The sequence below is a fragment of the Thalia democratica genome, chromosome 3 (genome assembly GCF_965202585.1).
Source record: "Thalia democratica chromosome 3, ktThaDemo2.hap1.1, whole genome shotgun sequence".
Taxonomy (NCBI): Eukaryota; Metazoa; Chordata; class Thaliacea; order Salpida; family Salpidae; genus Thalia; species Thalia democratica.
Genome location: NC_139167.1, coordinates 52,705,115 through 52,720,221, shown reverse-complemented (window position 1 = coordinate 52,720,221; position 15,107 = coordinate 52,705,115). Strand labels below are relative to the sequence as shown.

The 15,107-nt window shown below is 26.1% G+C and overlaps 1 protein-coding gene across 1 annotated transcript; it reads left to right on the top strand.

Annotated features, from left to right (window-relative positions):
* The first annotated feature begins 3,314 nt into the window (after positions 1–3,314).
* LOC145832394 (lon protease 2-like) lies at positions 3,315–14,794 on the top strand. The gene is made up of 15 exons (XM_082939713.1): positions 3,315–3,464; positions 3,859–4,077; positions 4,828–4,915; positions 5,332–5,418; positions 7,468–7,556; positions 8,399–8,520; positions 8,759–8,882; positions 9,391–9,511; positions 10,153–10,290; positions 10,582–10,769; positions 11,373–11,588; positions 12,012–12,081; positions 12,518–12,763; positions 13,147–13,322; positions 14,400–14,794. Exons 1-15 carry the CDS (start codon positions 3,315–3,317, stop codon positions 14,613–14,615), a joined length of 2,250 nt encoding a protein of 749 aa, XP_082795839.1. The 3' UTR covers positions 14,616–14,794.
* The last annotated feature ends 313 nt before the right edge of the window (positions 14,795–15,107 follow it).

The following is a 15,107-nucleotide window of genomic DNA, read 5'->3' as shown; positions in this document are numbered from 1 at the left end:
ATAAAGTGTAACTAATTGAAAACTTTAATTGAAATAGTTTGCCAAATTATCTGCAATTTAGCTAAAAGTATTAAATGAAATAAGTGTAGAAATTTGAGATAAGCTATGAGAGCTAGAAGTTACAGCTTATATTTTAAAACTGATTAAAAATAAAAGAAGTTTTTATAAAAACCAATTTAAGTTTCTAAATAAATTGTTCTGATAAATTTAAATAATATTATATACATTAATAAGTTTGTTAAGATAAGTTTAGTAAATAGTAATATTCAGGGTGGCCATTTCACCTGCAATTTGGAAATTTAGGAAAAAAACCTGTTATTTGATACTTAAAAAAAGCCTGAAATTTTAAACAAGATTATTAAAAAACAAAAAACCTGGAATTCTAACAAACTTTACCTGTAAAATAATAATGTTTAGATTAGATAAAATATTACTTTTAAACATAAAACATATTGTTTAGAATTTTATTTGCTATAAAACACGTTTGTAGTAGCATTAAAGTGTCTTTTCAATAATTTTAAACTATTTAGATTAAACTTTAATTGTAATTTTATATTAAAAAAAGACAAGAAAGTTTGTACTTTGAAAAGTCCGGAAAAGTATCAGAAAACTTGAAATAAATTTATAAAAATCTAGTGGACACCATGACTATTAGTTTAAATTATTATATGTCATCAATGTTTTCTGTAAAAATTTTTAAGCTAGTTGTTATGCCCTTCCAGGCCTGTTTGAAAAAAATAAGAACTAGATCAGAGATAAAGAAATAAAAAGTGTTGACATCATTAATTTCTACTTTTTAATGTATAGAGTTGAATTTTTGCTTTTGTAGTTCTTAACAATATAAAATAGTGTTTGAATGTTACTTAGTTGTGTTTGTTTTTAGCTCACTTCAAAATTAAAAGTTGTAGTAACAATAAGAAATTGTATTATTTTTTATGTAAAACTCAGACTAGCTTGGAATTGTTTTAAAAAAATTTAAGACTAGCTTTTATGAATTCAAAAATTTTTGCTTTTATTTCTTACTTATTAAATCTTTTTGTTGATATTATAAATTATTAAGTGTTTTAGCTTAGATAATAGTAACATTTTTAGTTATGAATTTTATTACTAAATTTTATTTATTTCTCATAAACTCTGGCTGAATCAGTAACTCTGGCTCAGTTTTAGTGCCAGGCTGCCACACACTCATAATAAGTTGGAACAGTTTGAAAGTTTTGAAAATATCACCATGTCTCTAGATCAGGGTTTCCCAAACTTTTTTGCAAATGGCCCCCTTTAAAGAATTTGAAAAAGCAATGGCCCCCTTCAACAAGATTGCTCATAAACTACAATAAAAATAACATCAAAGACATTTTTTTTGCTCTCCATCTGCAACTCAAGAATATCTAGTGTAAGTTTCTAAACTACCATAAAATACACCTGAGACCTTTTTTTTTCTCTTCATCTGCAACTGAAGAATATTTAGTGTAAGTTTCAAATTATGATCTCATGGCCCCCCTCTTATCCCTTTGCTACTTGTGGCCCCCTGAGTATCTGACATGGCCCCCAAGGGGGCCACTTGGCCCACTTTGGGAAATTCTGCTGTAGATAAATCAGGCTGATTCAGGCTAGTTTGATTTTTTTTTAATCAGGATGACTCAGGCCAGTTAGGTTTTTTTATAACTTATGATAGCTTGGAAAAATTTTTAAATCTCATTTTAGTTTTTTTTCTTAATCTTGAATTATATTTATTTGTTGCAGTTATAATATTTTGATAATTTTTTTACCAAATTTGTTCAAAATCTTGATTTTTTCTTACTTATAAATGTTTATTCATTAATAAAAATATTTGACGTTTTTTTAAAGGATTTTAAAAAATAAAAATGCCTCAGGATAGTTTAAGGTCACTCAGGATAGCATCTTTAACTTAGACAGTGGCAACTCTCTTAATGACTAAAGCTAATTTATAAACTTTGAATAATTACAACATTTATTAAAACATTAAATTATTTAATTATTTGTTTCAGTTTAATTAATCTTTATAATTATATTTATTTATAAATTTGCATATTTTAATGTGAGTTGAGAATAACCATAAATATTAGTCAATGTTAACAGTTCCCATATAGTTTTTTAAATAATTTTTTTTTTGATTTTGTTGCTTACTTTTAATTCCCTAAAGATACTTTGAGTTTGTTTTAACTAAAAACTGTTTATGTTTTCATAGTTAAGCATATTTTTTAACTTGTAACCTGAAACAAAAGATGGACATAAATATGAGGTGCCTGTTTATTTGCACTGGTGAACTTGTTTTACTACCAGGAGGCACCACTGATTTCAATGGTTAGTTTTACTTTTTATATTTATTCATCTGATTAACATTAAGTAAGTTTTTAGTTCTTATTTTTTTAGCTGGTGTTCATAAAAATTTAATTAAAAACACTTATAGAAATACTTGATGTTGGTGTTGTTTTTACTGACAATATTTTTAAAGTTAATCACTTATTGTTTCAGTTTTTTAGAATTTTTTTGGTAAGGCATTAATAAATAAAAGTCTTTTCTACATGAGTAACTAATGTTAAATTTAATTTGTTTTCTCTTTTATACAATGATTTTTATTTAATCTACTGAAACAAATATATCTTTATATATTTTTTTTTGTTTTAGTTTCACCAAAATCTGGGGTTTTTAAAATGAATGAAGTCGAAGATCTTCTGCAATCACACATAATTATAGTACCTGGAAAATATCCTTTGAAGAACGAAATAGGTTTTATATTTATTTCTTGTCTTATATAAATTTAATTTAAATTTTCTGTTCAAGCTTATATGGAAGGATTTGAATTTAACTAGAGTTACTTTTTATTAGTAGTAATTTGTTTAGTTTTGAATAATATTTTACTCATATATAATCTGAATTAAAGTAAATATTTTAAATAAAATGTAAGTATTTGTTGTTGTGAATTTTAAAATATACCTAACCTGGTTGTTTAAACAGCATTGAGATTTTTGCAATTAATCAATAATATCTAAAGAAAAAAAAAATTATGAACAGTTGTTTTTTCTTTGTATTAGCAGTATTAAGTAATGAAGTATGGTTTGTTTATACTTATAGTATACCAAAAGTCTTAATTTTTGTTTGAAGTATTGGAGAAATTGTTCTTTTATACTTAAAACTTGTGCCACTAAGGGGATCTAAATCACAATGTTTAACTATGTTAGTTTAATATATTTAAGTACGTATTAGATATATGTTTAATATTTTTTGTTTTCCTCTTAAGCATGTTTTTAATTATTATACTCCTAACATATACATAAAAAATTGTAACAGATCAAATGGATAAAAAGGTCGGCGTTCTAAGTAAAATTGTTTCACTCGAGTCAGTGTCTGACAATGTTGGTGAAAAAGTCACGATAGGAGTCAAGAGAATTGCTCGTGTGCTACTCAAAAATCCAAAATTTGCTGAGAATAAATTTACAACTGAGGTTGTTATAAATGTATTTTAATAAAGTAGTAATATTTGTGACACTTTTGTTTAAGTAGTTTGTCAAGCTAAAGTTTTTTTTTAATGCTCAATAGTAGATTTAGAAAGTTTTATTTTGATTTGAATCCTGCTGTATTAAAAATAAATAGCTATTAATAATAACCTAAATTAGTACATTACAGAGTATTAGCTTGTTAGTATAAATATTTTTACAATTTTAAAACTCATTTTCAAGTAAGATACAATTTCTAATTAAATACACAAAAAAAAACACTGTTTAAACTTTTATTACAACACATAAATATACTCCCTTATTAAATGATATTTTAATATTCCAAAACTTATATTTGCTTAATTTTTACAATCAGTCCTGTACAAAATATATTTAATTTTAGTTCGAGTTGAACGCGGAGTCGAGGCACATGCTGGGACTCGACGATCTGTTTCTGACTGACTTGTACGTGAAGGAGCAGGCGTTGTACATCAAAGAAAGTCTGCTCGATCAGTACAGCAAGGCTTACGTCAGTAAAAAAATTCCGTTCACCACTCCCGATCATTGTCTTCCGGACCTTGTCATGGATCACATAAAAGCTAAAAATAGTGAAAAATTACAAGTTTGTTTTTGATTAATCTCATATATATTTAAATTCCAAACTTTAAACTAGTAAAATTAATGCATTATAAAATAGTTCTACAACTAAACTCTGTATATGAAAGGAAACCACAAATATGTCAATTCAGAATTTTAATGCTAACCTGAGATTTTATATTATTTTTTTAAAATAATCTTACAATTTTCTGGAATGTTGTTAAAAGTTGTGTCCAGAAAAACTTATTGGTTACACAAAATTTTACATAATCGGTTTGCATAAAAAAATTCTAAGTAATGTCTTGAAATTGTTTTGAAATTTCATGTAAGGTCTGGTTTGCAATAACAGAAGTTTGTTAATTTAGTTTGTAGTAAAATCATGCATTTAAGAATTTAATTAAACTTAATTTTTTTAAAATAATCTTAAGTTAACTACTTTTTAATTTTACGTTTATTTTGTTTTTTGATGTAGGTTAAAAATAGTTAGTTCGTTAAACAAAAATTTTTAAAATAACAATTTTAATTAAGTAAAAACCACATTTTATACCTAGTTTTTTATTCAAACCTGTTTTGTATTCTGGACTATTTTTATTATGTTCAAGTTATCTAACTACTAACTTATTTCATTTCAATTCCAAGTTTAATATAAGTGCTTTAGTGATTAGTTTTGGTTGTTTTATGTGAACATTTTGATTAATAAATTATTATTAGAAAACTCACTTGTTCACTACTCCTGGTAATAACTAGACTTTAATATTAATTTTAATTCAAATAGATTTTGGAAACAATGGATCTAAAGAAAAGAATGTATCTTGCAGCAAAATTTCTATACAATGTTGCATCAAAAAATCATGATAAACAATGTAAGAAATATAGTTCATTATCTAATTTAGTTTTGGATTTCTATTAGCAACTTAGTAAAAACAGTAAAATCGTAACTAATATTTTTTTTAATAAAATTTTTGTGGAAAAGTTAGTAAAAAGTTTATTAACTATTAAAGTATTACGTTATAGTCATTATAAGCAAATAGTTTTTTAAAAGCCAAACTTAATTTAAACAATTTAGATACTTATATATAAAAGACTATTTTTAAAACACGAATTTATGTTTTATCAAGATTTTTATTAGCTTGAACAACTTTTTGAAGTATTAATATATTTTTCATTCCTTTAAAATACGAAAACGTATTTTACAAAATAATATACCATTCCTTCGACTGAAGTTTAAACTTACTTTTTTGAATGTCTGTAAGCCTCACTACTCACAATATTCAAATAGCAAATCCAACTATAAAGTACCGAAATAAATCAACCCAACCCAGGATTATTGGAATTTCGTTGGGAAATGTTGGTAACTCAAAGCAAGGTTTGCTTACTGCTTGAACAGTATGTGCTTGCCGTTTCAAATCATCTGATTAAAATTGCACACTGGAGTCTTTGCTTTAAAAGTGACAATTAATTTGTAGAGAAAAGATTGCCATTTTAATTCTAATCAAGTTTGTTGTACATCAAACAATATTTTAAAATGTTTATAAATTTAGATTTTAGCTAATTCAGCAGACACAGAATGGCCTGTACATACATTTTAAAGCAATGTAGTTTTTATGTTCGATTATTATGGTATAAAGCATGAAATTGATTGTATTATTTAAAAATAAGTTAATTAACAGTTACAGTTGAAAGTTAAAAGTTGTTAGCAATTATTTGTTGATTTTTTTTAATTAATGAAACTGCGTGTAATAGACTGCTTAATTACTTATAATTTTTAGTTTGTTTATATGTTTTGTAAAATTAGGACCAATGTTAGTTTAGTATTTCATTAGTTTATATACACTAACTTTTAAATATTGCAAAGTGTACTTTCGAATAATTTTTCTTTTGTGTGTTTTAAAAAAACTTTCAGTTATTAGAAACTCGTGTTATACGTTATTATTTAAGAAAATGTCACTACCTTTATTATTAAAACATTTTTTTTTTAAACTCATTCAATTTATAAAAGTATTTTATTTAAATTTAAGGTTTAAAACAAAAAATCTTGATTATTAAAATTAAACTTAAATTTATTTTTATAAATTTTAAATTTGCATGTTGTTTTTTTTCTGTTAGATTGTACTGAAATATTTTACTTTTTCAGGGTTGCCACAAAGTCAGGAAAAATCAGGGAAAACTTTAAAAAATTACAAAAGTCAGGAAAAAATGGGGATTTTTGAAAAAAGTCAAGAAATTTGACAAAAAAAAAAGTCATATTTTGTCAGTTTAAATTTAAAGTTTTAAAGCCTTCAAATGGTAAATAAATTAATTAAAAATTCTTTAAAGTCAGATAAAAATTGCAAAATTTTCCTAGAAACTTACAAAACTATTTAATTTCCAATGCTTCATCTGGTATAAATTAATAAAATATCCTTTATAAAACTGTTATTTTTTTATTAACATTTTGAACAAGTACCCTACTTGAACAAGCATTTTTTGAAAGCTTGTTAGTATTGATAATCTGTAGTAAGGACATTTCCATAGTGAAACTGTGAAATATATACAAAAGTTTATCTAGCCTTATTTTAGAATCAAAGTGTTTTTTAAGTAAATATAACTGAGTTCTTTGTAATTTAGCAGCTTGTTTAGTATTTTATGTAACAAGTTAATGTGTATACTTAACCTCTTTGTAATTTTTCAAAGTTGTTTAAATTTGTAAAATAAGTTATAAGAGAGGTATATGCAATGTTAAGTTTACTTATTATTGTAGAAATTCCTTATATCTCGTTTCGTTTATTTAGATACATTTATGTTAGGAAATGCTAAAAAATTGTGTCTTTTTTTCAGACAAACTGTGTTTATAAGGTAATATTACAAGTATTTTGCTGACAGAGCTGTTTATTGCAAATACACCAGTCATACACAGATGGTTCAAGTGACGTAATGGAAGTTTGATAATTGAATTTAGCAAAAAATTGTTTTTTTAACCTGTATTAAAACTAGATTGAAAGCTTTATATAGTTTCAAGTGTTAGATTATGTATTTTAGAATAAGTTTAAATTAAAAGTTGGATTTAGAAAAGTTAGGAAAATTTTAGTAAAAAGTCAGGAAAAGTCAGGAATTTTTCTCATCTTGATCTGTGATAACCCTGCTGTTTTCTTTAATAAAGCTAAAGCTAGTTTTTAAAAGTTTTTTAGGCAAAAAAATTTGGTGTTAAAAATATAAAATACAAGATCTTTAGTTACAGAGCTAATAAAAAAAACATGAATGTTTTAAATTAAACTTTAAAGTACTAGCTATTTAAATTTACCAAATTTGTGCCAATAAAATTAACAAGCATGTTCGTTTTCCTTGTTCATAAAAAAAAGATGTTATTTAAAAAAAAAAGTACGTTAGAACTATTGCTACTCACAATGAAAGTTATTGAAAATAAATCTCGTTGTAGGCAGTCTACTGAATTCAAAATCTAAGCCGGAAGTGGACAAATTGAAAGAGAAGTTGGAAAATGCTGGACTGCCTAATGATGTCCACGAGGTTTTAACATTTTAGTATGAATTTTCATGTTTAAATTAATTTATAACTAAATTTTTAAACAATTTCTTCAGTGTTAGATACATTTAAGCAAATGTTTAGCTTAGCTAAATTGTAGACTTTTTGTGTATTAACAATGTTCCGTAACTTTTATTATGTAAAACTGATCCTAGATAGTTGTTTATAATAATATTATTAATTGATAGATTCTAGTTTAATCAGGGTTGGAAAAATACTTGGAAACCTGGAATATTCTGAAAAAACCGTTATTTTGACAACTTAGGCTAAAAAACCTGGAGTTTGAGAAATTTTGAAAAAAATCTAGAAAAACCTGAAATTTTAAACATTTTTTACATATTAAGTAGAAAAATTTTGATTTGACGAAAAAAACTATCGTATAGATAAAAACATATTGTCATCATCCAATTTATTTATTTATTTAAAAACATAGTTGAAGTAGCTTTACAGTATTTGTTTAATGTTTTTATTCTATTTAACACTTTAGGTTTTTTACCTTAAACTTAAATTTGAACTAAAAATAGACCCGAAACTATGTACTTTTAAAACCTGGAGGAAATTTTGAAAACCTAGAGAAAATTTTCCAAAAAATTTGGCAACCCTGTTAAATACTGACTATACAATTATTTTTAGTTACATTTTTATCAACTATTTTTAGCTTTATTATGAAAGAACTGCTTAAGTTTAAGGGAATAATTAGGCAAATTCTAATAATAATTTTAAAAACCTACTATCGAATTTCAATTGTTATCAAGAGATTTTAAAAAGTTAATTTTATAAAAAATTTGTAACATTAAATTATTGAAAAAATAATATCTCTCTGCCAGACGGTTATGAAGGATTTTGACTCAATGAAAAGGCAGAGCCCACACAGTTCTGAATATCAAGTTATGAGAAATTATTTAGAACTTGTCAGTGATTTGCCGTGGAACAAGTCTACCAAAGATTGGTATGATTTTAGTGATAATTTATTAAATAATATTTGCTTTAAGAACTGAATAAAAATAAATGAAAGAAATTTTTAATTGCCATGGATTAACTTCTTGATAAAGTTGTTTGTTGTTATACTGTAGATTTAAATTAGCACATTTTAAAATAAACGCTTAGATCTTAAAATACATCTATTATAAAATCTTATTGTTTTATTTTAAGCTAAGCGATCTAACACAAAAATTATTACTGCGCAGTTGTGACATAGAAAATGCTGAGATGATCCTAGAAAGAGACCATTATTCCATGGAAAAGGTGAAAAAGAGAATACTGGAGTATCTTGCTGTTAACATGCTTAAAAGTGAAGTACAGAAAGAAAATGTTTGTTTTTTTGTTTTAATTTTTTTAGCTATTATTATTTTTTTTTTATTATAAAGTTTTTGGTTTTTTATTTGAACCTTGTTCTAAAGAAAGCATAAAATGGTACTGATAATGTAAGTACAGTATTAAATTTTAAATGTTTAAAAACTTAAGATAAAAGTTTGAAAAGTACGTAGTAATTTAATGTAAATGTCTTTCTTACATAATTTAATTAATAACTTTTTGTAAACTTTTATAAGTTATACTATGCAATAATCTAACTTTAGTGCTAACTTTTTTTTTGTTTTCGTTAGTTATTTTTTTAATAAAACAGTGAGCTTTTACTTTTTTTAATCATTACTAATTTGACCTTGGTAAGACATTAGTAGTTTAGAATTTCACAAATAATTTTTTTTTATGATAGTTTTGAACAGATTGATTAATATAAAGTTTTTTATTTTTTAATATTTAAAAACTAAATAAAGCTTGAGTTATAGTTCTTATGATAAATTTAAGCTGCATTATCCAGGAAAAATCGGTAATGAGAGCACCAATTTTGTGCTTTCTAGGACCGCCTGGCATCGGAAAGACTTCAATTGGAAAGTCGATAGCCGCTTCACTCGGCAGAAAGTTTCACAGAATTGCCCTCGGTATGTTTAGTTGTCATCAGCATTTTTCATGGTTTCGATTCAGTTCAATATATAATACATAGTAAAACCTATTTATTAAAAAATATTTTGTTGTAAACTACCATCAGTTCAAAAGACAAACTTATTAAAAATTAAAAAATTACGGATTCAAAATTTTATATAACAATAAATAAGTTTCATTGTCACTCGCAATTTGCACAAGAGCAAACACTTATGTTTACATTTCATTTAAAAATATTGACTTAGTGACTGCTTAAAATAAACTCTTATTTGCACGTATCTTATTTTGCTTTTATTAATTTCAATCAGGCTTAAACATAGTTTTAACTTATATAATTTTTAATTCATGATTTAAGTTATGTATATTTTTTAATTGTTGTACGAATGACTTATAAAGTGTAACAGTGTTGTTGTGTGTAAATGTTTTTTAATTGTTTTTTTTAACTATGTAAAACTAAAACTAATAGTGATTTATCATAAGAATCTCTGTATCAAAACAAAAATATTACTTAACTAAAGTTTCTTTATCATGTGTTTTTATTTTTTATAAGGTAATTTTAAGAAACTAATCAAATATTTATGTATTAAATTGCCAAATTTACTTTTACTTTTATTTATAAAAAACTTATCAATATAAACAGGTGGTGTATCAAGCCAGGCGGTTATTCGGGGTCACAGGAGAACTTATGTGGGCGCCATGTGTGGACGGATAATCGAGGGTATGAAGAAAGTGCAGGTTAACAACCCAGTCATGATGCTCGATGAAATAGACAAAATGTGTTGGTTTTTTACGTAATTAAATACTTTCCTGATCTGTAAAAAAAAATTGTTAAAAACTTTCAAAATTTAGTTTTGTAATGATATTACTTTCCTTTATTAGATCATTTAGTTTTTTTATAATTAATCAAATATCTTTTACGGTTTAATATTACTATTAATTACAAAAAAAAGGAAAACATTAAAATAAAACCTTTAACTTTATATCATTTTATCTAAGTTAGCAAAACACTAACCTAAAAACCAAAAAGTTAAATTTTTAGTTTTTTAATTTTTCTTTTCCAACCGAACAGCAAGAAACAGCCTCCAAGGAGACCCGACAGCCGCCTTACTGGAAGTTCTGGACCCGGAACAAAACGACACTTTCACCGACTCCTACCTGAAACTACCCTTCGACCTCTCCAACGTGCTGTTCGTCTGCACCGCCAACGACATCGGGGGAATACCCCGCCCCCTCAGGGACAGAATGGAGTTTATTGAGGTTTGTTGTTTTTATTGATTTTTGATAAAGTTGTATGACCAAGTATTACTAGAAACAATAAAATTCAGTTTTGCAATTTATTCCGCTTCTGCCTAAAATTTTATGTTTTTGGATTCAGTTAAAAATGATAAATCACTTTTAAAAAGTTATTTACTAACTGCTAAAACATGAATTATGTCAAGCTTTAAAGTATAAAAAATATCTTCACTTGATTTATATTTTTTTAATCTAAAACACTATGTTTTCTAAAACACTATGTTTTCTCTACATACTTGGGTCCTATGTCTGTGAGAAATGTTTTAATTAGTTACAAAAGGAGATAAAATTACAGGAAGAAAGCTTATTAATTACTTTCTAAAAATGTATTCATTGTTGTATTTAAACTAACACAAACTTAATTAAAAGTTTTTGATGCTTTGATTTATATTTGATTTCAACAAAACTTTGATTTCTGTTAAAATCTTTATATTTTAACCTTAATTGTATCTACACCTTTTGATGCTTGTATACCTTGTAATTTTTTAATAATCAATAAAGTAGTATTACAACGTAAATTGGTTCCTTTTTTTCTACATTTTTAATAATAAAGCATACTTCACACAGATGAGTGGGTACACGGACAAGGAAAAGGTGGCGATCGCCAGAAAGTACCTGATACCGAAGCAGTTCAAAATTCACGGCATCGACCTGCTGAGCAACGTAACAGCGGAGATAACCGACGATTTCATTCTCAGCGCCATCACTCACTACACGCACGAATCGGGTGTGAGGGGCGCTGAAAGGCAGATCGCCAAAGTTTGCAGGTACATCGTGCTCGAGGTTAGTTTAAATGGTTGATTTTTTTTTGTTTACCCTGACCATTTTTGTTGTTTATTTTCAAGTTAGTTGTATAACTGTTTATTTGTTAAAAACAACTGTTTAAATGACCACATTCACAACATAGATTTTAAAAACTTCCATAATTAACAATTGTGTTTATCAACATTAGTGGTAATTTACTTTTAATTTAGTTATTTTATGTTTTCGTTGAAGTATTTTCATAAAAGCTTGAAACTAGTAGATACTGATTGTTACTTTCCAAAACTATTGTTCATTCTTAAAAATAAATAAAATATAGTGTAGTTTTATATTTAGATTTATGAAAACTAAATAAGTTTAACTAGATTAAAAACAAAAAAAATATTTTTTACAATAATAATGTTTACATTCTAATATTTATTACTTAAAAAAAACTTTTTTCAGAGTTCTAAGCGTAAAAACGAGGAAGTCTTCATTAAACTTGACACAATTGAAGATGTGGTTAAAGTGTTTGGTTAGTTAATATTTTACTTGAAAGAAATTTGCACAAGAGATCTGTTGGAACTTTAATAACTAATCAGTGTTTTAGTTAATGATTTTCGCAATTTACGTTTCAAACCACAATTCGAGCATGTACTCATTAAATACTTTGTATAACAAACTATGTATTAATGCTTGGTGCAAACAGATTTATAAAGTTTTATTTTTCAAAGTAAGATTATTTTTAGATAAATTTCATATTGTAATTTTTGAGTAGCTTTCATGCCTCTAAAAGTAAAAATAAAGAATGCAAGTTTTTACAAAATACCTTTAAATAAGAACAACTTTTTTTTTACCTCAAGCAAAGTGGTCGAGCTGAAAAAAGTTTACGCTTAAAATTCAAACACCTTTATGCTATTTAATTGAAACATTAAAGTCATTCATGATGAAGCATGTATTTAATGCAACAGGTCCGCTCAAGTACATATCGGACGGGCGACCGAAGCAGATGAAGCCGGGCATGGCCATCGGCATGGCGGCTGGTGCATACGGAGGGTCCGCTACCGTCATCGAAGCTACCAAGACCGAGAATAAAAACAGTAAATCCCCCAAAATAAAACTGACGGGCCGCCTGGGCGAAACTCTGAAGGAATCGGTGGACATCGCAATTTCAAACTTGCTGTCGAGCAACGATCCTAGGTTCAAAGTTGTTAAAGGTTGGTTTGTCTTTTGCTATAAGTTTGTATTAAAAAACGTTTTAGTTGCAAAATATTTACTTAAAACTTAAAGTTTTTTTTTTAAAGTTGTTGGAAGATAAACTGTTATATTTTTTTTTACTGAGTCCTTAAAAATTTAAATCTGAGGATATTGAACAAAATTGTAACAAAGTAAACTGTAGAGTTGTTAAATTTATTGATATGAGTATTATAAACTTTTTGCAAAAAAAAATTGTTTTAAAAATTTTAAACCAAAAATAAAATTATCTTAATTTAGGTTTTCTGACTTGTTCAAATAAAATTATTATATACTTTATACTATTATTATATAAACTTTTACTATATAAACTTGATAAATTGCTTAAATAATATTTTTTGAACAGATAACTTTTACAATTACAATTATCACATTCATCTTCCCGCTGGAGCTGTTAAAAAAGACGGCCCATCTGCCGGAATCACCATAGCAACCGCACTCTACTCGTTGCTTAGCGACACAATAGTTGACCCGAGAGTTGCCATGACAGGCGAGCTTACCTTAAGAGGAGAAGTTACCCCAGTTAGTACTGTTTCTATTCAGTTTAATTTGAATACTACAATTCAATTTTTACAGGTTATGGTTGTTGCAAGTTGTTTAATAAAACAACTTTTAAATGATACAGGAAAAGCAAAAATAATCTTAAGTTCATAAATCCATTAAATATCTTTCATATTAAAAATAATATGTGGTAGAAAATAAACAATGTCAAGAGAAATATATTAATTTATTTTTGTTATTTTTCCAGCTATCATTTATGCTTTAAAATAGGAGATATTGTATGATATTTTTTTAACAACAATCTACATAAAACACATTTATTTAGATTTTTTCGATTTATTTTTTTATTTCTGATGTAATATTTATGCTATATAGGATAGCTCTCACACTCTCAGGATAGCTCTGATATTTTGAAACTTATTAAAGTTTCAGGATATTAATATATTTAGGATAACTCAAGAAATATTTTTTTTTTTACTCAAGCTGAATCAGTATATTTTTGTTGAAAAAACACAGGTAAGTTTAAGATTTTTTTAAATTTCTGAAAAGTTTTTATTAAATAATTTAAATGAGATTTAGTTGCAATTTTTGTTAATTTAAAACCATTTTTTTTAAGAATTTACTTCTTATTAATTTTAAAAAGTTAAAAATATTTTTATGATTTAAATTCGATGAATCAATACAGTTTAAGGTCGTTCAGGACAGTTTTTTTTGACTCCTAGTTATATCTTATGTTTAAAAAATTCTCATACAAATATCTGTCTATCTGTTCGCCACAGTGACTTCAGTTTAATTTTCCTAAATACTGATTGAAACCATTTTAGATTCTGATTATACAACGTATTTTTCATTAAAAATACAAAAACAACGTTTTAATCAATTTTAAATGTGCACTAGCATATATAGTTTTGGAAAAAAAAGTCTAGATTTTAGATCAAAAAAAAGTAATAATAATCAATAATTCTAAAAACCGCAACATATACGTAGTACACATACAGACATAGTAATATAAGCTCTGGAAACTTATAAGTTCTTAATTTATGGAAATCGTAGATTAGAATAACACTTACTCAAAAGTTTAAACTAACAAATATGCAGATCGGCGGAGTGAAGAAGAAAGTGATCGCAGCCCACAGGTTGGGTTATCGCGTCATAATACTCCCCACCGCCAACAGGAGCGACGCTGAAAACGAGCTTCCTCAGGAAGTTTTGGAGGACTGCCAGTTCGTGTATCCTGAAAACCTGATTCAGGTGTTGGAAGTCGTCATCCCCGGATTCGCCGACAAGAAGATGGTTTTGGCTTCTAAATTGTAAGAATCATGCAATACTTTCTGATCGTTTTTTGAGCATATCATGAACAACTGTCGTCTTTTTTCAATATTTATCTTCATGCATAAGAAAAATTTCACTGCTTAAAAATTTTATGAATTAAGTAGTTTTAAACTTAGTTTTTCAAATGCAGTTTCTGTATCGTATTTTGTATGAAGTTATATGCAGTTCGTATTTAAGTAAGTCAACAGTATGCAAGTGATTATTTTAAATAAATAAGCTTTTTGATTTTATTTCTTCTACTAAAGGTACTTATTTAATTTTTTTTTAATGTTCTTCTTTACATGCAAAACAATCCATTCCTACTCTAAGATGAAGTTAGTTTCATTTTTGAATAAAAGCTTAATGATTAATTTATTCTTGTATTGTTTTTTGAAATTATTTAAAATAAGTGATTTTTATACTAATTTTACTTCTGTGACAACTCTAATTTGTTTGTAATCGTAAAAGTTTTTGGAAATTTGTTGAAAATTATTT